We start from the raw sequence: 22,817 nt of genomic DNA, 5'->3' as shown, positions 1-22,817 counted from the left end.
TTTTCTTTTCTTTTCTTTTTTTAATTGCAGACTGCAGAGTCTAAACGGTCCTGCATAATATGAATGATAATAAAATAAACATTTTACACGCGCAGATTTTCTTTTTCTTCGCAGTAAAACCTTTTTATATACGATAATCACAATAAGAAATGCTGTATGGATTATAATAATCATAAATCCAGCTCAGAGGCTTTTGTTTTGTTGTCAGCCCCTGTTGCCTTCATGTGAAAAAGATGACACCACAGCGCCATCTACCGGACATGACGTGTTACTGTAATCACTGCCCTCAGCATACATGAGCAGAGCTGTTACCTGATTGGCGCACACAGCCCTCGTCTTTGTGTGCATCAGTGATGATTATAGATTAGACACAGCCAAAACGATAGTACGATTACCTACCGAGTATTTCCCATTTCATTCTCTCGTCTTCGACCGTCGATAGACTGTGGCGTGAAGAGGCGAACATGACCATAAGGAATGTCCGGGACCACGGGCAGCGATACAGACCCCGTATGGCATGCCTGAAGAAGGTGGGTTGAGAGCATCATCCATAGCTCATCACCATCTGTGTTCTTTACGTTCTCGCGAATGAGATAAGAATAATGCTACATTTGATTTCTATAATCTAACAAGTAATCCTTCATGCCTTAAGATCCAGGGATATTTCTGCTTGTCTTGCTGTATTTGAGCGCAGCAATATAATTACTTTAATCCTCATTATCATGTAGTGTTGTGGGCTGTCAATTTCACTTTCAATGGTGATTCCATCCATTCAGAATATTAAAGCGTCTTGTAGCATATGTGCCAAAAAAAAACGTGGTTACCTGGAACAGAAACAAATTATTTTAAGAGTATGCGGAACACTGCCCTTGTTTTGGTCACAGAGAAACTTTTCAATTAAATCAATTACAATTGTAAATTAAATTGCGTTTGTCTTTTTTGTTTGTTTTTATTTCATTTATTTATTTATTTACATAGGCTACATACATACATACATACATACATACATTTTCCTACATTGTTTTCAGGTCAGGATTTTTTATTGATTTGACTTTCCATGTACATTGATTTTGATTTTTTTTTCACTTCCTAGATTTTGTTCATTTTATTTCCAGTTACAATTTTGTTTTATTATTACTTTGTGCTGACTCCCGAAAATTTGACCCACAAAAAAATCTATTTAATTAATTAATTTGTAAATTATATTATAAATATTCTAAATTAAAAAAGTAAAATTAATTGCTTTATTACAATAACAGAAATGAAAGTGGTGTCAAAATCAAACTTTTCAACCACTTTAAAATTAATTAATGATGAAGAAAACTCATAAAACTCATAAAAACATAAAAAGAAATTAAAGAAATTGTTAAATTTTATATGCATTGTAAAGATGTTATGACATATGAATTAAAACATTTTTACAGTGTTAATTGTTTATGAGCAGCTTACTCTCAGGTAAGGTCAGTGTGTGCTAATGGTATTAGTCTAGCTTTGCCATGAGCCTCTCATATAATGCAGTCCCTATTTTATCACTATGATACTTCAAACTGTACGCTCGAAGTGATCCCCGACAGTGTGATCCACTAGAATATGTTTTATTAGTGCATTGCTTTGCTCTTTGCCAATGCACAGATAGTAATGACCCAATAACTCGGCCAAGAGCTTTCTGTGATCCAGACCAGGGTGCAGCAAGAGTTCACAAACAGTCTTCAAAAGCCAGAGACCCTGACAAAGCAAGAAAAACTTAAAACAGCTGAGTCACAAATCAATCACAGAGCATATTTCAAAGAGGTCAGTCGCAGCCCCTTCAGACCATAAACCAGCAGGGATGACTTCACGGTGGAATAATTTAGTGAGATGTGCACACAGGCTGCCGCAAGGTAAAAAAAGAGATGTTTTTATATTGTCCATACATTTCGCATTTTTTGCATGTTAGGTGGAGAACGTGGTGTTGGAGATGCAGGACCCCAAAACTGGAGTGAAATCTCAGACCCAGAGGCTTGTAATCACCACCATCCCACATGCTATAACAGGTGAGATCCTCAGAAATAGCTGCTAGACTATTACTCAAGAGCCAATCTTTGCAGGTTTCAAGCTGATAAACACCATGGGATGTAAGACACAGCACTTGTAATTAAAAATAGTTGGCTCACCTACTCATTTGTATTGATTTCTGCAGTTAGATTACTCTTCGGGAGTGCTAGGCATCTGTGCGGTCCATGCATTATGTGGGTCTGAGACTGAAGAATCTATTGCCATGACAACCTCTGAGCAGCTGGTTGCAATGACTGTCTCCTCCAGGCTGCATGGTTTCAGGGAGGAGAGCTCTTGTAATCTCCACTGTTGGTCTTAATGCTGTCAGCCCGCTACATGTAACATACGGCGTATGATTAACTTAAATTTGTGATTGCTTAATTGGAGCCTCGGATTATTCGCAGCAGTCTTGATATAATTTATATAGTGGAAAGACACCTGAGGTTTTTAGTTAAAAATTCATTGAAATGATCTGGTTTGCTCCTCAGGCTAGCAGACACTAATGAAGCCACTCAGATTCACCCCTGCAGAGATCTTCTCATTAGCCTCCAATCACGAGAGCCTCAGCGGGACACATAGTGGTGCAATACCTATTTTGAGAACGTACCTTTGTATTGTGTCCAATACTGACTGTTGTTTTTCCTTTAATGGTCTTTATGAATCTCTCATTTAAAAATAAATAAATGATTAACTTATAAATTATATACTTTGTAATTATTCTCTACCTCCATTTTTACTTCCAATTCAGCATTTTTATTTTGCATATACTCTTCTCTGCCTCTTAATGCTACGGTAGGCTAAGTTTTTCATAAACATTTTTTGATATACTGGTTGAAAGTCTCTTCAAAGCCTGATCAATCTATAATTTAAGTAGTCTAAATATATATACTGTATATATCTTCTGTGGAAGGCTCAGGAGGACCATAAAATGTTCGTCTAATCATTGCATTCGGTCCGAAATTCAAAGCCAAAATGTGAAGACTTGTAAAAATACACAGATAGACATCGAGGTAAAACAAGGGTAAACATTGGCTGTGTTTTTACAAAGATGGAGGAATTTGATGGAAAGTTTGTGTTTCAGTCATTATGACAAACTTGCAGAGTTTCTAGTTGAAAGTATTCCTAATATGTTGGACCTTTTATTGAACGTAGCCTATTTTACTGGTTAAGATATGCCTTCACTTTTATAGACCCATTAGAGCTGTGTTTGTGGTGTTGGGGAGGACTGACATCATGCAAAAGGAGCATTTGCAAAGATTGTTTGAAAACATGCTTTTTTTATTTAGTTCCTATTTTTTTAACTCATAGCAGAGAAACTGAGAAAAGCTTTAATAGTTTCTCATTATGTTTCATAAATGCTCATATTAATATTAACTGGCAATTTGATGGAAAGTTTGTGTTTCAGTCATTATGACAAACTTGCAGAGTTTCTAGTTGAAAGTATTCCTAATATGTTGGACCTTTTATTGAACGTAGCCTATTTTACTGGTTAAGATATGCCTTCACTTTTATAGACCCATTAGAGCTGTGTTTGTTGTGTTGGGGAGGACTGACATCATGCAAAGGACTGACATGCAAAAGGAGCATTTGCAAAGATTGTTTGAAAACATGCTTTATTTTTTTAGTTCCGCTAAGTGACACTCATAGCAGAGAAACTGAGAAAAGCTTTAATAGTTTCTCATTATGTTTCATAAATGCTCATATTAATATTAACTGGCTGCCAGGATGCCTCTCTAGTTTTATTTTAGTAACACTGAGTTACTAGTTTTTATTATTATTATTATATTTTTTTTTATTGTATGTTCTCTGTTTTCATTTTGTATGTTTTTGTCATTATGTCTCTATGGATTTTATTTCTTTTATTATATTATTTTAGAATAGTGCTTCACTAAATAAAAATGAGAAATGTTTTCTGGGCAACTAGCTGAAATAATTGTTTGATATATTTTATTTCACATTTACTTTATTTCAAGTACCACATTTTTTATGTTTATTTTATTTTATATATATATATATAATTTATTTTATTTTTTGTTGTTGTTTTGGTTAACTATAATAACCCTGGTGTGTGTGTGTTTTGCTGATGACTCCTGGTGGGCACATTCAATGTGAAGGCCAACTTTCCCACCCACTGATACAGTCTTTTATTACTCTGAAACTACTTTAACTATGTCTCTATGGATTTTATTTCTTTTATTATATTATTTTAGAATAGTGCTTCACTAAATAAAAATGAGAAATGTTTTCTGGGCAACTAGCTGAAATAATTGTTTGATATATTTTATTTCACATTTACTTTATTTCAAGTACCACATTTTTTATGTTTATTTTATTTTATATATATATATATAATTTATTTTATTTTTTGTTGTTGTTGTGGTTAACTATAATAACGCTGGTGTGTGTGTGTTTTGCTGATGACTCCTGGTGGGCACATTCAATCTGAAGGCCAACTTTCCCACCCACTGATACAGTCTTTTATTACTCTGAAACGTTTTACTTTAACTATTAACATGTTTATTATGTACGTTGTTCTTTCAGGGGAAGATATTGTTGCATGGATCGCTAATCGATTCAAAATAGATGCTGCGGGTAAGTCAAGTACATCGTTTTTTTTTTTTTGTAATATAATAATTCTGAAAAAATATATCCCATTCCAGATCTGTATAAAGTATTACAGATATGCTTTAAGATATTCTTGCTATGCAATTCGATGGTGTGAGATGCCGTACTGTTCATTTGGGTCTTGTATAACGTTCTCACTCTAAATGCTTAGAGGCCCGAGCTATGGGGACCATGATGGTGGCGTTTGGGTACATCTATCCACTACAAGATCATAAGAGACTCATCCTTAAACCAGATACATCCCTGTACCGCTTTCAGGTAACTATCACAAACAACCTATAAAATAACATATATTACCATTACGGTTTCCACAAAAATATTAAGCAACACAACTTTGTTAATAATGAGAAAGGTTTCTTGAGCACCAAATCAGCATATTAGAATAATTTCTGAATGATCATGTGACACTAAAGACTGGAGTAATGGTTGCTAAAAATGTAGCTTTGCCCATTACAGAAATGATTAACATTTAAAAATTATATTACAGTAGAAAGCAGTTCTGATACTATTTCATAATATTACTTTTCTCATTCTAAATGTTTAGAGGCCCGAGCTATGGGGACCATGATGGTGGCGTTTGGGTACATCTATCCACTACAAGATCATAAGAGACTCATCCTTAAACCAGATACATCCCTGTACCGCTTTCAGGTAACTATCACAAACAACCTATAAAATAACATATATTACCATTACGGTTTCCACAAAAATATTAAGCAACACAACTTTGTTAATAATGAGAAAGGTTTCTTGAGCACCAAATCAGCATATTAGAATAATTTCTGAATGATCATGTGACACTAAAGACTGGAGTAATGGTTGCTAAAAATTTAGCTTTGCCCATTACAGAAATGATTAACATTTAAAAATATATTACAGTAGAAAGCAGTTGTGATACTATTTCATAATATTACTTATTTGACTGTTATTGATCAAATAAATGCAGCCTTGGTGAGCATACAGGAGTTCTTCCTTCCATATGCTTTGTACTAATCTTTTCCATTCCTACTTCTATACATTTCTTATTCCAGACCCCATATTTTTGGCCTGCGCAGCAGTGGCTGGTGGAAGACACAGACTATGGTGTGTAATCATCTTTCATTTTTCATGCGTGCTGATAGGTTGCCATAGCAATCATTCACAGTGAGGTTGTTCATTATTCTTCAAACAGCTGTCTGAGATAAAGAATGTGATAAATTGCTTTCATGTTGAGTCACATCACATCTTTAAATTGGCTTTTACTGGCAAGGTCAGATGTTTATATGTGTATCTCCAGCAATTTATTTGGCAAAGAGAAATATACGCAAGAAAGGGATGTTGGAGCTGTATGAACAGGTAATTGAACATCTTCTCCTTCATTGTCTTAATACTCATGTATTAAATATATATTAATTTCTATGAAATCCTATGTTGTAATGCAGAGGAAGAGGAAGTCACTATAATAAATTGCATGACAAATTACAAGACTAGACATAAAATTTGTATGTTTCTCTACTCAGGAACAGTACAACAATCTTTACAAATGGATGAATCACAAGTGGGATTTTATTGTAATGCAGGCCAAAGAGCAGTACAGGTGGGTCACACTTTACTTTAAATATTGCAGAATATTTATGATTGATCATCATGGCTCAATCAATCCGTGTGTACACAGGTTAGTGAATGTTAGTGAATGTTTCTCTTGCTCAGGCATACACTGCTTTGCCAAAAAAGCACACTCTAATATTTCATTTGACAGCTTTTAGCTTTGATTACTGTGTGTATTCGTTGTGGCATTGCTCCAACGACCTTATGCAACACCACATTAATTTCCATCAAGAGTTGCGTTAAGTTCTTGTATTGACAATGGGATAGTCAAACCCTTCTTTAAAGCCGACTCCATCACATCTCAAAGACTTTCAGAAGGGTTAAGGACACAACTCTATGGTGACCAATTCATGTGTGAAAATGATTTCTCATGCTCTCTGAATCACTCTTTCACAATTTGAGCCCAGTGGATCTGGTCATTGTCATCCTAGGTACTTTTTCAGACATGTTTTTTATTAAAAGCTACACACTGCATCAATTAGAGTTAAAAGAACTGTTGCCGAAAATATATTAATCACGGCAAAAATAATCCAATCCTAGACCCTTCGGTATTTGCTTATTTAAATCCAAACAGCAACTTTTTGGCCAGGCAGTGTGTATTTTATTTATATAGCTATTTGTTTCAGCATATACAGTGGTGGCCAAAATTATTAGAACCCTTGGCAAAATTTAAGAGGTTTCAGTTGTTTTTGTTGAATTGGCCATTACAATACCCATAAATCAAACTATTGCCAGAACTACCTGCAACAGAAGGAATCTGCTGGAACACTGAAAATGATGGACTGGCCCCCTTAAAGTCCACACCTCAACCCCATCGAGCAAATTTGGGGCGAGTTGGAAAATAAACTGGACAGATCTATTGTACATTCAAAGGAAAGCCTTTGGCTTGAGTTGCAGAAGGCATGGGATAACATTAGTGTTGAAGTTCTCAGAAAATATATTGACACTATGCCAAAGAGATGCACTGCTGTAATTGCTACAAAAGGTAGACATGCCAAATATTAAAGTTAAAAGTGGACAGTACGACTCACTTCATCCGATATTTGTTGCGCTCAGAGCAATCGTCTGCATGTTTCATGAACATTACGAAATGAAATCATGTTTTGGAGGCAAAAAAAGGTCAATATTTTCAGATCTGTCAAGTGTTCTAATAATTTTGGCCACCACTGTAAAAGACGCATTGCTTTTTGTGTAGGGCGGGTAAGGAGAGGAAGAAGCCAGACCGGGTGGTTTTTGACTGTCAGGAACGGGCCTACTGGGTTGTACATCGGCCACCGGTGAGTTACCTTTAGACTGAGTATATAAGGTCAATTAAAGTGACATATTTCCTTGCAAAGTGACTTAAAGATGTGAAAGTACAATTGTGTTATTTCCACTCAACAGCCAGGAACAGTTAGTGCCATGGACTATGGACACGACAGGATGGTCGACCCTAATATGGAGGAGGTAAAGGTATGTGTGAAAAATAATCGTATTAACTTCTAAAGAGAAAAACTAAAATATTTTGACATTCAAGATTACAACTAGGCTTTCAAAATACAGTATAGTAGGTCTGATGAAGAATCTTGTAATGAGACACGGGGCTGTATATCTAACATTAACAGATACTACTGCTGAGATTATATTTGTGATGAGAGCCTGTTGTGCTGGGCTTATCAAGGATATTTCTAGTATGTCAGCTTATATCCAATAGGATTTAAATGATCATAATCTGACTGCTTGCCACTGCAAAGGTCTGATTGTATTCAATAAAATAGCTTTGTCTTACACCCTTTCTCTCTTTCTTTCCTACAGATTCCTAAACTTATCTGTTGAGACACATGACAAGAAACAGCAGATGACTACAAAATGAAAGCACACACTCAGTGGATCATGAAATCGGATGCACTCTGTTTAATAGAAATATGAGTGCATGCTTTTTAAAATGACATTGCAAGTCCACAAAGAGACCATATTCACTCTCTCTTCAGACTCTTAACCCAAACATGCTCAAATGTCAATCTTTTGCTTTCAACACTGTCCTTTAGTATGTCACCACTTCCTTTCTTTGCGCTTAAACTGTTTCTAAAATTGTTTTACAGAAAAAAACACCTGACTACTACAGAAGAATTGTAAGTACCGAAGAACTTTAACTAGCACAGATATTTAGATGCAAAAAGCAAAATATAATTTTTTTTTTTTGACCAATGAATCATCAATTTTTTTGCAGATTATGTTCACTCAGCAGTGTATCATGAGACCAAGGGTGAAGTCGTCTGTGTCAATTGGAGCGTATGTTATTGTGATATAATATGTTATGGGTAGAATCCCGCATATTAAAAAAATTTGTAAAAAATATTATTTTAAAATATTTTAATATATAATTATATTATATGCATACTAATATTATTTTTAATTTTATTGTAATTTTTTGCAGACTTATTAAGTACACAACAACATACAAAGAGCATGACCCATTTCTCCACACCTGCTTCCCAAGCAGCCCCTGGATAACAGATGATGTTACATATTGGACCCTCAACATGCCAAAGTGAGCCAGATACAAACATTTTTATTTAAACAAAAGCTTGTTTTTTTCTTAATTAAACATGTGATTAAATATTGTGTGTTTTGGTTCATACAGTGTTGAGACCCCTACTAAAATGAGGGTGGAGCGCTGGACTTTTAGCTTTGGAGAACTGCTTATGGACCCTCGGGGAAGGGCCGATTTCCGCCTTTTCCTTAAAAAAGAGTTCAGTGGTATGCATGTTTCTAAACTTGCTCCACTAGATGCTAACATTTGAACAATGTTGGCATTAGACTTGTTTGGTGACTTGTTGGTTTAGGTCTACCCTATTTTAAAAATGCTATTTAATTGTTGATGTTCATATTCAAAACTGCAATGATTATTATTTATTAGAGGAGACTGTGACTATAATCTGATTACTGAATAGGTGAGAATCTTGCCTTCTGGGAGGCGTGTGAGGATCTGAAATGGGGTGCTGCTGAGACAATGAAAGAAAAAGCTCAGCAAATATATAAGTAAGGAACGCATTTTTGGCAGTTTATTTCTGTGAGGTAAAAACAACCATTTTCAGCAGCTGAAATGTAATAATTAAATTTATTATACATATATATATATATATATATATATATATACACACATATGTATATATATATACACACACACACACACACACACACATATATATATATATATATATATATATATATTCTTTCTTTTCAAAATACAATTACATAGCAACAGTTTTTATAATTATAAAATATATTTTTTTTCATTTTTTTTCCTACTTGTTTTAATCATTAATGAAACTAATGACTAATAAATAAATATCAGCATTTAACGCTGGCATTTTTTATTTTTATTTGATTAGGACCTTTTTGGCCCGTGGAGCTCCACGTTGGATCAACATTGATGGCAAAACAATGGACATAACAGTGAAGGGTTTGGCACATCCTCATCGTTATGTACTGGATGCTGCCCAGACTCACATTTACATGCTCATGAAAAAGGTCTCTGATCTCATGTAAAACTTTGCAACTCAAAATGCCTTGTGTCGTTTACAAACTTGAATTTAATTTTGGCTATGATCTGTCATTAAGGACTCATACGGGCGATATCTCAAGTCCCCAGTCTTCAAGGAAACTCAAAAGAAGGCCGTTGCTCCTGAACCACACAGATTCACGTGAGATGCACCTTTCTGTTAGTTCCAATATATGCTTTATAATGCATAAGTGACATTTAAAATGTTCTTTACTCTTTTCAAATGTCTCCTAGTGAGACGCAGTTGGAGCAGAATGCCAAGAGAAGGCGGCCCAGCCTGAGTCCCATCATCCTCAGACAGCAGGAGGAAGAACAGAAGGCCAAACTTGCAGCGAGTGGCCCGGTGGACATCACACAGGTCATGAGCAAACTGGAAAGGAAACAGAAAAACTGAACCTAGAGACCTAAAACACGAAGAATAGATATAAGCAAATATTTATGATAAACAAAAAGGAAAACCACCTTTCTGGTCAAAGTGATAAACAGACTTGAGAGCTAATTTATTTATATAGAGAGCATGTTGCTGTGTTTGTAATATTACACAGATATTTATAGTTTTTGAAAGTTTGCTTGATATATTTTTGAAATGGCATCAAAAACTTCCATTTAGCCTTTTTATTAGGCCATTATGTTATTCTTTCACAGTTTTGTCATTCACAATCATTTTTAATCTTTGTCATATTTATGTTTTGTCAAATGTCATACATCTCCTGTATGTCGAACTTCATTTCATACAACCAAAAACGATCAGATGTTGTCCTCCTCGTTACTACAGTTTGTTTTTTCTCATGTTTGTTTCATTTACAAGTTTGCTGTAAATCATGAATTTATTCAAATACATAGTAAAACCATTTATGCCATCTGTTGTCACATCATTTGTCTTTGTCATTTGTGATTGTTGTTGAGTGAAATGTATATATGTATCTCATCAGTTTGTGCATAGTCTTGTCTAAAATAACTTTGACCTCATGTCATTAACTGAGAGGAAATTAGCATTCTATTCTGTCATCATTTCCTCACCTTCATGTGGTTTGAAACCGGCAATGACTTGTTTTATTTCATAAGCACGAGAGTGGTCCAGGATGTTTCTTTCTATACAGTGAAAGTGAATGGTGACCTTGGCTGGCAAGCAAGACTTTCAAGACAACAGTGTCAGTGCAGCATGAGTCACTGCATCTACTTGTATGATGCTTTAATGAAGCTCGACAGCCACTTTCACTGTATCATTCACTTTCACTGTATCGAAGAAAGCAGCGTAAATATTCTGCTAAACCTTTCCTGTAGTCTACAACAGAAGAAATGGGTTTAGAACAACATGAGGGTGAGTAAATGAAAATAATAAAAAAAAAAATATGTTGCTGTTTAATATGTTGCTGAAAAATACTATCCTGAAAGTAGATTTATGAAATTGCAAAATTAGGTAAGCCGAGAGTTTAAAATAATTTTATAGCTTGATTCTATTCAATTTCTAATCAAAGTGTGAAGTCAAAAATATATATTTTTAATTAATTGAAACATGAATAATAGGATAGGTTAGAAGCAAAAAATACAAATTGCAGTAAGATTTGCAAAGCACAGATGTTAAATACTCTTTAATGAAATCAATAATTATGTTAATCTATCTCAGAAAAAAGGGTACAACAGCTGTCACTGGGGTGGTGTTCTTTTAAAAGCTACTAATATGCACTCTTTAGGTACTAATTGGTACATTTAAGGTTACTGTTATGAAAAGTCACTGCCCTAACGACAGCTTTTGTACCTTTTTTCTGAGAATGTAACACCAACTGTCTCAAATATAGGATGCAAATTTATGATAAAAACAGTGCCTTGAAAATCTTTGAAGTGCATTGTATCATGATCACTAGATGTCATGCTTGTTCTGCTCTCATACAAATGCAGTTATTTTATTTGCATATACGTAAAACAGAATTCTTTGTTATGAATGGACTGTTATGAAGCAGTTAAGTTTAATCAGTATGTACACAGAACAGCACAGTTTTAGCACTAAAACTGCACTAAAACGATATATATATCGGTGACAACTAAGGGACTCGTGTGCAACTCTTACAAAAGTTGCAAAGGTTCACTGATGCTCCAGAAGGAAACAAGATACATTAAGAGATGGGGGTGAAAACTTTTGAACAGAATGAAATGTGTACATTTTTCTTATTTTGTTCAAATATATATTTTTAATTTAATACTGCCCTTCAGAAGCTACAGAAGGTTTCCCAGAAGACAAAATCAGTACAATTTTCCCTGAACATCAAATTCAAATTACCTAATATACATTTCATTGATTTGTTGGATGGACTTCCTGCCAGAAATGCACTGTATTGCGTGGTCTATATTTTCTATTCCTAATTGCAGTTTACTCAACACAAACAGTGTTTAGTACTAATACATACTTTGCATGAACTGTGTCCCACAGCTCTGCCGGTTCACAGCACCTGTGCCTCATCTGGCAGTGTATACAGGCATTTGTGAAGCACAATCCACTGCCTCCCCTGGGCTCATGACACTGCCCAACAGTGCTGCCTGCCCGTCTCCCATCAGCGTCGCTATCAACAGCACTCCAGCCTCAGAGAGGAGGTTTGATGGCAACGGGGGGCCTTCCTCCTCCCATTTCCCATCAATTGCAGAGGCATCAGTGTCAGAGGAAGAGAAGCAGCCACCTGCCCCAAAGTCTCGTATGGCTCTGTCACTGAGCAGACTCCTCCGCAGAGGATGCAATGCCCCATCTGTCTTTGCCAGCCTATCCCCAAAATGTGCTGTGGCTTCAGGAGGCAAAGTACAGCCCCTTGGAGTGGAGCCGCTTGCACAACCTCAGCCCAGAAGAATTGCAAAGTGAGTACATGCACTTTTTGGCCTTATTTTGATGTGATTTTACAATATATGAAAAATAACCAAACTGCTTATACAGCTTTTTTCAAATCAAAGTTGACATCCCACCTGAATGCCGCATCTACCCCATTGATTCAGAAGACGAGGAGGATGACAGTCCTGATACAGCAAGAGGAGGTGTGAAAGAAATCATTTGTCCGTGGGAAACTGTCACCAAACAAGATGGAGCTGGATAGAAGAGTCATAGACGAGTCAGTAGAGAGGAAGGAAATACACTGAACCAATACTTGTGTCATAAATGTGTCCCGAGAAGGCTGTGGTAGTAATGTATGAAGTAACCTCATATCTGTCAGACCTGTCTGTTGTTTTTGATAGCTATTAGGTAGTGCCTACATGTTATTGTAGCCAATGATCTGGTTATAATATGTTTAAATGTTGGTTTTATATACATAAATTCGTATTCTGATGTCACTGTTCTTTTATGACTGAAGGGGCCTTATTTTAAGATATTTTTTTTGTTTATCATCAGTTTGTTTAGTGGTGCGGACAACAGATTTTGTACTTGGCTTGTTCACTGTTTTATATAGCTGCAAAACATGCATAAATGTGAATTGCTTTAAGAAATTTTATTTTCATAGAAGTAAATCTAGTAAGGCAGTAAAACGGAATGTGGATACACATTTGCTGTCTGAATGTATAACCTTTAAAATGTTTACAGATCACTTCAGAATGTGAATTTGTTCATGACTCATGTTTAAATTGTGTAAGTGCCTCAATAAATCATTCAAAGTTAGTTATTCTGGTGTGCAGTTGGTACATGTGCTGTATATATTTAGCATCCAGTGTTATTATTTGTGCATAATTTTATTTATATTTTGTTTCTTTTCTTATAAAACGTCCCTACAGAGGAAACTGGGGAAAAATTGTGGCGATGGGGACTTTTATTTTAACGCAAGGTAATCTAATCCTAACTTGTTATTTTCATAGCAGAATTATTCAACGCCATTGGTCTTGCAAGCACAAGACCACAAGTTATTGTCTGACTACATTGTTTAATTTAATTTTACTTTATGTTATTTATCATTGTATATTTGTTATTGTTTGTTTATTATTTATTTAATGTAAAGTTGTTTTGTTTTCCATTTTATTATATTTTTATTTTTATGTTTATCAATATTCGGAAGACAATTAATGCACTTTTGGCAGTCATACATCTTTATCTGCAGATCGTGATGTTTTTATTTTTAGGTGTAACGTTACTTTTATTTTCCGGAAGCGCTGTGGCTGTGTTGACTGGCTTCATAGCACTCTGTGGTTGAACAGCAGAGAGTAGCCGGATGCCACAGTACAGTTTTTTGAGTACACGAACAACGTTATAAAGCCGAACGGTTGTTGCGTTTCACTTTGCGACTCGGTAAGTTGTTCAAATCAAACAGGTTCGCATGTGAGTCCCCCTTTAGCGGTATGTGACAATTCATCCGCTTCTCATGTATTGTTGCTCAGCGCACATTTCACTTGATCCACTAGACTAGTGTCTGTTACTACATACATGCAGCTGTCGCGACGAGGATCTGGCCTGCTATATCTGGCCTGTTTGGTCTCGTTTAACGTGATGATTTTTCAAATGCATGAGCTTCATAGCAGCACAAGCTTCTCATTTCCTCTCATGTCGCATCAGTGATGAATGTGTAACAACAAGCGATAATAAGTGTTAAAAAGAATCGTGTGTCGTGGTTTGTTTATTTTCTGAGCCAAATCACTGGCATAATGCTGTATGATTAACGTTATACTGTTTGTACGAGAATTATGAAGCATTTGATGAGCTAGTGCTGAGACACACCTACTAATCAACAACACTTGCTGATCTGTCCCTTTTCCACTTGATGGACAGTGGACACAGACTAGCTATCAAGGGACTTATTATATATTAATAAAATCTGGCCTATTTAGGTCAGTTCTTCTGTTTGCATGCTCATGAACTGGTATAAAAGAGGCATTTCTGATTTTTACATAAGCATCTGCATTGACTGCTGCTATGGCAACACGTATCTGTAACTCATGGCATAATTTAGATGTTTGGCTTTGGGATATTGTGCAATGATATATATATATATATATATATATATATATACAAAGTTTCATTACAAATGCCGATCCTCTCTTTCACAAGGCCTTCAAGATGTTCTCAAACTGTGAGTGGAAATGAGGCTGAAATCTGTTGCTGTGGATCTCATATTTAAGGTATTGTGCAATTTAATATTGATTTGATTAAGAAGTCATCTGTACTAGCATGGCAAATTCAGAATTTCTGATCTACTCCAAAAGGCTGTGCCTATCCAGATTATGTTGTTCTGTCTGGTTAATGGGATATGGGGTTACCTGCATCACTTGCCAATTTCTCAGGTGAAGGCTTATGTGTTTTTAGCATTATTTTTGTGGCTGATGGTTAAAGGCAAGCGTGGACCTGCACAATGAGGAATGTCAGAGAGCTTTACGTCTTTCCCCTTGTCAGTGTACTAGACCTGAACATTGCATGTCTGAACACTGTTTCTCCTGTAAAGTTGGAATGTTCTTGTAGATAATCCCTTTCTTAGAAATATAAGGAATAGTGTGCAGCCGGTCTGTCATTGCTAAAAAGTACACTCCAGCAGCGTGATCGGGACCCATCAATCTCATCAGTCTTGTATCACCTTGAAGGATTCATTTTGTGATTATAACCTGCTGACTGTACATTATTCAGCTTTTTGTATATCTGCTTGCCTAATAAATACACACAATAACATGTCGTATTAAGTTATTTTCTTTCTTGTATATTAATTTAAAGATTCTGTAAAAAAAATAAATAAAATTGTTTATGCAAACAATTTTTTAATTGAAAAAATAAAAAAATTGTTTATAAAGCAGGAGTTCTCAACCATTTATGCTCCAAGTGTGACAAAGACGCTTGTTTTTAAACTTTTTTTTTTTTATTGTCAGAAATGGGAAGTGTTGATATGTTAAACAAACCACTTGTTTTATTGGATTAATTTTGTGATTCAGTTATTGATTTTTTTTTTTTAAGCATTTCTATGTTAATTAGAGTTAAATTATTTTAATATATTAATAATAATTTATTCATTTTAAATATTTTTAAGTCATCCTGTTGCCCCCTTGGAAGTTTGCTGAGGCCCACTGGTTGGGAACCTCTATTTATCAATTTATGCTAACCATAAAATTAAAACTGAGCTGCTATATTTGAACTGCTAAGTTGCACAGTGTTGCCAATTAGCTGTTCTGATTTGCATTGGAATGAGAAGAGAGAAGGCATAGAGTGATACAAAAGCAGAACCAGTATATTTCCATGAGTAACTGTGAAATGTACAGTTTCGCATCGTCATAAACAATAGTTCACCTCTTAGTTCAGAATCAAGTGTTCTAGAGCAGTGGTTCCCAACCCTGGTCCTTGAGGCACCCCAACACTGCACATTTTGCATGTCTCCTTTCTATGATGCACCAATTTCAGGTCATGGAGTCTCTACTAATGAGCTGATGACCTGAATCAGGTGTGTCTGATTAAGGAGACATGCAAAACGTGCAGTGTTGGGGTGCCTCCAGGACCAGGGTTGGGAACCACAGTTCTAGAGAGCCATGTGATAAGCCAGCCAGGTTTTAATATTAACATGTGTTATTGATTTTTTTTCCATAGCTGGCAGGAGACAATGTACTGTAATCTAATACTACTTCTTAAAGAAAAGGGCACAACTTGCCATGGGTCTTGAAACTCTGCTGTAATGGTTAGGCGTACAGCAATAGGAAAACTTTTAAGTAGTCCCAAAAGGCTTGTCAAATATTAGGTAACTGCTTAAAATAAAATGATTTCTTCTTTCCACCCCACCTCTCTTCTCTTGGGACGGGAGGGTGGGATTGGGGTATCGATAGACTCTGGATGCTGATGAGATCATAATGAAGAATGCATTAGCTAACAAGATGGACAACGCTTACTCGAAACAATAACTCTAAGTTATACAGTTAGATATTGATTTGGTTGCTCTTTAAGAACAGCATTCAGGAACACTCCTCTAATATTCTGATCTATTTCCAGTAAATCAGTTCACCCAAAAATGAAAATTCTGTTATCATATTTACTCACCCTCCTGTGGTTCCAGACCTGTGAGATGTCATTCCTTCTGTGGAGCATAAAAGAAGAGATATTGAAGAACGTTGGCAACCGAATAGTTCTGGTTCCCATTGAATTACATAATATACAATATAGACAAAAATAGAATAGGAGTCAAAGAAAACCAAAACTGTTTGGTTACCAACATTCTTCAAAATATCTTCTTTGGTAAATGGGTTAGTAAATGGTGACAGAATTTTCATTTTTGAGTGGACAGTCCCTTTAATGTCAGTAGATGTGCTACATTACCTCACAAATGGAGAGTTGCATAATGTGCATTTGTGAATGCCATCTCCACAGTTTTAATGCTCAGAATGACCATTGCCATCACTGTGCTCCTAGTCAGATGATACTTTAAGTTGTTTTTAATGTCTCGTTGGAAACTGCGTCTAATGCTCCATGTGGCGATTTTACAGCTACAGGGATTGTCCTAAAGTTCTTTCCAGGGTTTATGCCAGACTTTTTCTGCTTAATGCATTCTGCCCAACTGTTGGGATGAAGAAAGAAAAGGACAATGAAAGCAATTAAATAAAAAGAAGGCTAAATTACTAAATCAGCAACATGGAGATGTGGACAGATGGGTGGATAATTCAAATTAATCCACAATGTTTGTGTGTGTGTGTGTGTTTGCGTACCCTCCAAAATAAAAACAAAATGCTGTGAACACACAAAAGAAAATATTTTGTACAATGTGCTGGTTGCTCAATTTCATTCAGTGAGTGACGACTTAAGCTTTTAATAAAAAAAGATATAAGTTGTACATATGAATCATGTACTGTAAGTGTTCTAAAATCAACTGCATTTTTCTGAATTTTTCATTAGCTTCTTCTGAAATTGGATATTAAATATTTAGGTTGTATTAATACTATGCATTGCTTTATACTATGGTTTGCAGTTTTTCTTGCAGTTTTCGTTATCAAATTATCCAAAATATTTAACAAATGAATATGCACAAGGCTGCAAATGTGTAGAACTCTGACTTATTCTCACTCGCAGATTAGACAGCCATACAATCGGTCTTTGTTCTGTCGAAAATTAGACCAGACAAAGCGTTTTCCAAAAAAATCTCCTAAATCACGTACTGCTGGAGGCTTTGAGTTCTCCACCTGATGTTATTTGACATGCTTGTGTAAATCGCTGCCTCCAGTCATATTGGAAGACATTGAGTGTGTGTGAGTTCCAGTGCGAGTTGCACAATACATCATGTCTGAACTTGTAGTTTTTGTGCTTTATAGAACATGTAACACCCACAGTGGTTTCACTGGTTCAAGTACGCAAGTGATTTAATATAGGTTAATAGGACATGCAAGGCACACTTTTTGTTTTAGCACAGACTGTGCTGCATGAAACATGAGTTTACTCAGAAAGGTCATTTATTTAGGGTGTGAAGTCTTTATTTGTTCTCTTCCAAAATATAAAAATGCATGATGTCAGAAATATACCCTCAGCAAAGCCTCTGATGCCCTTTATATCTGTGTTTTGCAGTTTCTAATTCAGCCTCGTCTCTATAATTAACCTGTCACAGGTCTGACTGCTTCACCCACCTGTCACCCTGGCAGCGCAGGAAGCCAAGCGTGGGGAGGAGCTAAGCCCTGGCAGCATGGTGTCTGCCGTGGGGAGCGGCTTTGTGCCCAGTCCTCAGAGCGAGGCGGTGACCAGTGTGCTGCAGGAACTCTCTCTGCAGTCTGTACCAAGCTTACTGCCCCTGAAAGAGCGCAAGAATGGTGAGTTATGGCACACTAGTGCTAGTTCATTAGTGAAACTCCCTTTGAAAGTGAAGTTATCCAAACACACAATCTGTCCATTCAATATCATGTTATATACAGTGGGTACGGAAAGTATTCAGACCCCCTTAAATTTTTCACTCTTTGTTATATTGCAGCCATTTGCTAAAATCATTTAAGTTAATTTTTTTTCCTCATTAATGTACACACAGCACCCCATATTGACAGAAAAACACAGAATTGTTGACATCTTTGCAGATTTATTAAAAAAGAAAAACTGAAAAATGCTCAGTATTTAGTAGAAGCACCCTCTTGATCTAATACGGCTGGCTGCAATATAACAAAGAGTGAAAATTTAAGGGGGTCTGAATACTTTCCGTACCCACTGTATATATGTTTAAAAAGGTGTACATATATATAAAAGTTTATATATAAAAGTTTACGACCACCGTTCAAAAGGTTTTTTTTTTTAGTCAGCAAAGATGCATTTGATTGATCAAAAGGGACAGTAAAGATATGTCAGATAAATGCTGTTCTTCTGAACTTTATATTTATCAAAGAATAAAAAAGTATCATGGTTTCCACTAAAATATTAATCAGCACAACTGCTCTCAACATTGATAATAATAAGACATTTTTCTTCAGCGCCAAATCAGAATATTAGAATGATTTCTGAATGATCAGGTGACACTTAAAGCAGGAGTAATGGCTGCTGAAAATTCAGCATTTTCTTCACAGGAATAAATTACATTTTAAAATATGTTAAAATAGAAAACATTTATTTTAAATTGTAAAACTACTTCCAATTTAATCGTGCTGTCAAACGATTAATCGTGATTAATTGCATCCAAAATAAAAGTTTTTGTTTACATAATATATGTATGTGGGCTGTGTGTATTTATTATGTATATATAAATACACACACATGCATGCATATATTTCAGAAAAATTTTGTTTATATATTACATATATTATTTATAATATAAATTATATGAATATAAATATAGACATGTAAATATTTTCAAAATATATACTGTATGTGTGTATTTATATATACATAATAAATATACACAGAACACACACATATTATGCAAACAAAAACTTTTTGTATGCGATTAATCGCGATTAATCGTTTGACAGCACTGCTATTTTACAATATTCCTTTTTTTACTGTACTTTATACAAATAAATGCAGTCTTGTTGAGCATAAGAGACTTAAAAATTAAATTATATACTCTTACTGACCTCAATTTTGAACATTTTACATATGGTATTTAGTTATTACCATATTCATTAGGTCTCATTTAAAATGTTCAATTAATCACGATCTTCAAAATAAAAATGTAATCAAATCAACAGCTTGTGAATCAAATTGAATTAGTAAATCTGTATTGATCCTCAGCGATAATGTTCAAGTGCTGTTTACATTGTACTTGTAAAATACACCTTATTGCAAAATAAGGTGAATACTAGTACAATGTAATAGGTATTGCTTAGAGATGCACCGATCGATCAGCCAGGGATCGGAATCGGACGATTTTCCTCATGATCGGCCCGGATCGGTGACCGGCCGGTCATTCTCACTTCTTTCCGATTTCGAGCCGATCCGTTTTGTTACCAGCGGCACAGGCAATAACATCAGCCACGCATTCTCGCTCTCTTCTCTCCGACGACCCCTTCTCTCTCACACACGTCTCATTCACTCCGGTTAAATAGTGCTTGTATTGCGCGCACCACCACTGATCTATATTATTGGAGCGCAGTCAGCGCACAAGCCGCGCTCAGTCTCAAACAGCTTGTGAGCCACAAATACCAAAATGAGTGGCTAACTACGCTAAAACGTTCAAATACATACAAAATTATGTCAAAATGCCCGTCTTGGCGAGTATCCAGTTGAACACAGTCAGTTAATCACAGAATTTCTGCTCTTGACTGAATACGTTTTATAACTTTAATGGTAAGCATTAATCTGTATTTAATTTTTACAATGAAGACTACAGAAATGAAAGTAATCAAATGTAAAATAACACTGGATGTGTTATTTTACATTTGATTACTTACATTTCTGTAGTATTTCTTACCTGAATAAAAACTTGAATCGGCCAAGAAAATTGCCATCGGTGCATCTCTAGTTTTGCTTCTTTTCTTTGTAGAGGTGGACTGCGTTTCATTAGCCACTAGGTAACTAGATGAAGAATGATTTTAGAATTTAGTGGTGTGGAGTTGTAATGTTTCTCAAAACAACAGGATGTACAGTCACATATGTTCTGTGGATGTATATAGGATGATTTTCTAATTAGATTTAGCACACAATAATGAAGTAATTAGATCAGTTGCAATGTTACAATTTTGTATGCGCAGAAGCGTACACGTCTCAACAGTGTTAAAGCCGGAAACAACGAGAACGTCTTACGCAGTTGCCTTTATTTCAGCTGCTCTTTGCTCTCTTTCCACTGAGAGACATTGGGTGCCGTGAAATGGAAGGAAAGAGAGTCATGCTATTTTTTTCTTTTTTTGGAAACTATTTACATTGAAAATATGGAGGGTGTCCAAAACCTTGATGTTTTTTGTGATCCGTTTCATTTGCAGTGCTGATGTATGATTGTGTGTATGCTAAATGTGGCAATCGTGAACAAGGAAATTCATAAGCATTGTGCAGGTCGCTGATTCATTAAGTTATGTAATGCACAGTTTTCTTTACATAAAGGAATGAATATTCAGGTCCTGTGGGAGTAGGGCGTCAAGGAAGTGTACATTATTGAAAGTGAAACGGCTTGTTAATTCTGTGTGACATGTAGAAGGACTCTTTAAAGCATGTCCGTTCAGCTCTCTGATGTACAGCAGACACTCGGTTTGACTTCAGGACGCTTTGAGGAAAGGATGATTTAAAGAAGTGAAGATTACACAGAGCCAGCAGGAAGACGCACAGACGCTGCAGCATGCTGAGATTTCACTCCAGACGGGTTACACTTTCATTCTGAAAAATCTGTGGGATGTTATTATGTAAGGTTTGCTGTGGTAGGCAGGTGAGTAGTGGGATGTTGTTGCTTTTTTCCAGAACTGCAGGAATGCCAATAAAGAGTTAAACTCCCATGTAACAGCACCTCAGAAACTCATGGCCTGCAGTCACCACTCCCTTTTTTCAGTCTTCAGCCCCCCGAGCTGCACTTCATTGAGGGTTAGATGGTAGTAGCAGACATGTTAATGCAAGACTTCTCTCTTCTCTTGCACAAAACTGAAGTGATCGCTATAAGGTGTTTAGAAAACACTGTTGGCGTTTGCATGCATTTTATTATTAAGCAAGTAAATAGGGATGCACAGTTTTTTTTTTATTTCAGACAAAAATAACCACAGAAACTGCTATTTAGCAGATCAACTTAAAAAAAAAAAAAAAGCAGCGTGCATTTGAAAAGATGCAGGCAAAGTCTCTTTCAAGGAAAGTCTTTTCACTCTGCAGCTATATTTGCAATGCCTCTGGAAAGCTATTTCAGGAATCCAAGCCCAAGTCCTGTCTGATGGAATGGGGAAATCCTGAAATCTTAAAATCTCACATTTAACGAAATTCGATATTAACTGTCCCATAAATGTTGCTCAAATAGCATTAAAGAAAGCTTATATTTCAGGCTGAACCAGCCAATGTGCATGTGTGTTCCGAAGTGAGCATCTCTGTTTTTATGACTTTTTATTATGACTTTACCTACTTTGATGCATTTTTAATTAGATATAATGTAAATGACTGATATACTGACAGTAAAGCATTCCCATTTACAGTTGATGCACACATACTACACTGTAAAAAATCAAAAGTTGGGAAAACTTAAAGGTGCCATAGAATGCATTGATACAATATTTTAAATTGTTCTCTGATGTCCCCAGAGTGTGTATGTGAAGTTTTATCTCAATACCCCACATAGAATTTTTTTGTAGCTTGTTGAAATTGCCACTTTTAGGGTATGAGCCAAAACGCGCCGTTTTTGTGTTTGTCCCTTTAAATGCAAATGAGCTGGTGCTCCCACCTCCCTTTTCAGAAGAGGATGGAGCTTCAAGAGCTCATGCTCCGGCATACCAGTGTTACGGTTTAACTGGTGGTGACCGTATTACTTACTTCACATTGCTTCCAAATGCATTTTTTAACTACCGCATTCCTATTTACGATCTTTCTGGTAGCACGTGACGGCAGCATCAGTGAAAACAGGCAGAGACAATGGTAGCTTTAGCAACATTAGCCTTACAGAGAGCCAAGAAGCTCTTTTGGAAAACAAAATATGACGTGGGATGCTTACTTTGTCTGGACGTTTGTGCACGA

General features: G+C 35.9%; 2 protein-coding genes across 3 annotated transcripts in view; both read left to right on the top strand.

Annotated features, from left to right (window-relative positions):
• The first annotated feature begins 358 nt into the window (after positions 1 to 358).
• LOC107734240 (regulator of G-protein signaling 9-like) lies at positions 359 to 12,918 on the top strand. Its single transcript, XM_016546149.1, has 19 exons — positions 359 to 530; positions 1,937 to 2,033; positions 4,576 to 4,626; positions 4,811 to 4,917; positions 5,691 to 5,742; positions 5,936 to 5,994; positions 6,159 to 6,235; positions 7,442 to 7,523; positions 7,630 to 7,692; positions 8,328 to 8,357; positions 8,456 to 8,517; positions 8,663 to 8,776; positions 8,870 to 8,985; positions 9,180 to 9,267; positions 9,621 to 9,759; positions 9,850 to 9,932; positions 10,025 to 10,148; positions 12,219 to 12,634; positions 12,711 to 12,918. The coding sequence occupies exons 1-19, from the start codon at positions 465 to 467 to the stop codon at positions 12,865 to 12,867; spliced, it is 1,983 nt and encodes a 660-aa protein (XP_016401635.1). The 5' UTR covers positions 359 to 464; the 3' UTR covers positions 12,868 to 12,918.
• A 1,006-nt stretch (positions 12,919 to 13,924) lies between these two features.
• LOC107734192 (MKL/myocardin-like protein 1) overlaps positions 13,925 to 22,817 on the top strand; it is a 41,758-nt gene continuing 32,865 nt past the window's right edge. For both annotated transcript variants that reach the window (XM_016546072.1, XM_016546071.1), the window contains exons 1-3: positions 13,925 to 14,045; positions 14,802 to 14,872; positions 18,313 to 18,511. In XM_016546072.1, coding sequence (XP_016401558.1) covers positions 18,388 to 18,511 — 124 coding nt within the window. In that variant the 5' untranslated portion in view covers positions 13,925 to 14,045; positions 14,802 to 14,872; positions 18,313 to 18,387. The remainder of the gene's footprint in view (positions 14,046 to 14,801; positions 14,873 to 18,312; positions 18,512 to 22,817) is intronic.

This window comes from Sinocyclocheilus rhinocerous, unplaced genomic scaffold (assembly GCF_001515625.1).
Source record: "Sinocyclocheilus rhinocerous isolate Xijiao unplaced genomic scaffold, SAMN03320098_v1.1 scaffold820, whole genome shotgun sequence".
NCBI classification, from domain to species: domain Eukaryota; kingdom Metazoa; phylum Chordata; class Actinopteri; order Cypriniformes; family Cyprinidae; genus Sinocyclocheilus; species Sinocyclocheilus rhinocerous.
Note: the sequence above shows the minus strand (reverse complement) of the source record. Positions and strands in the feature narration are given on the sequence as shown.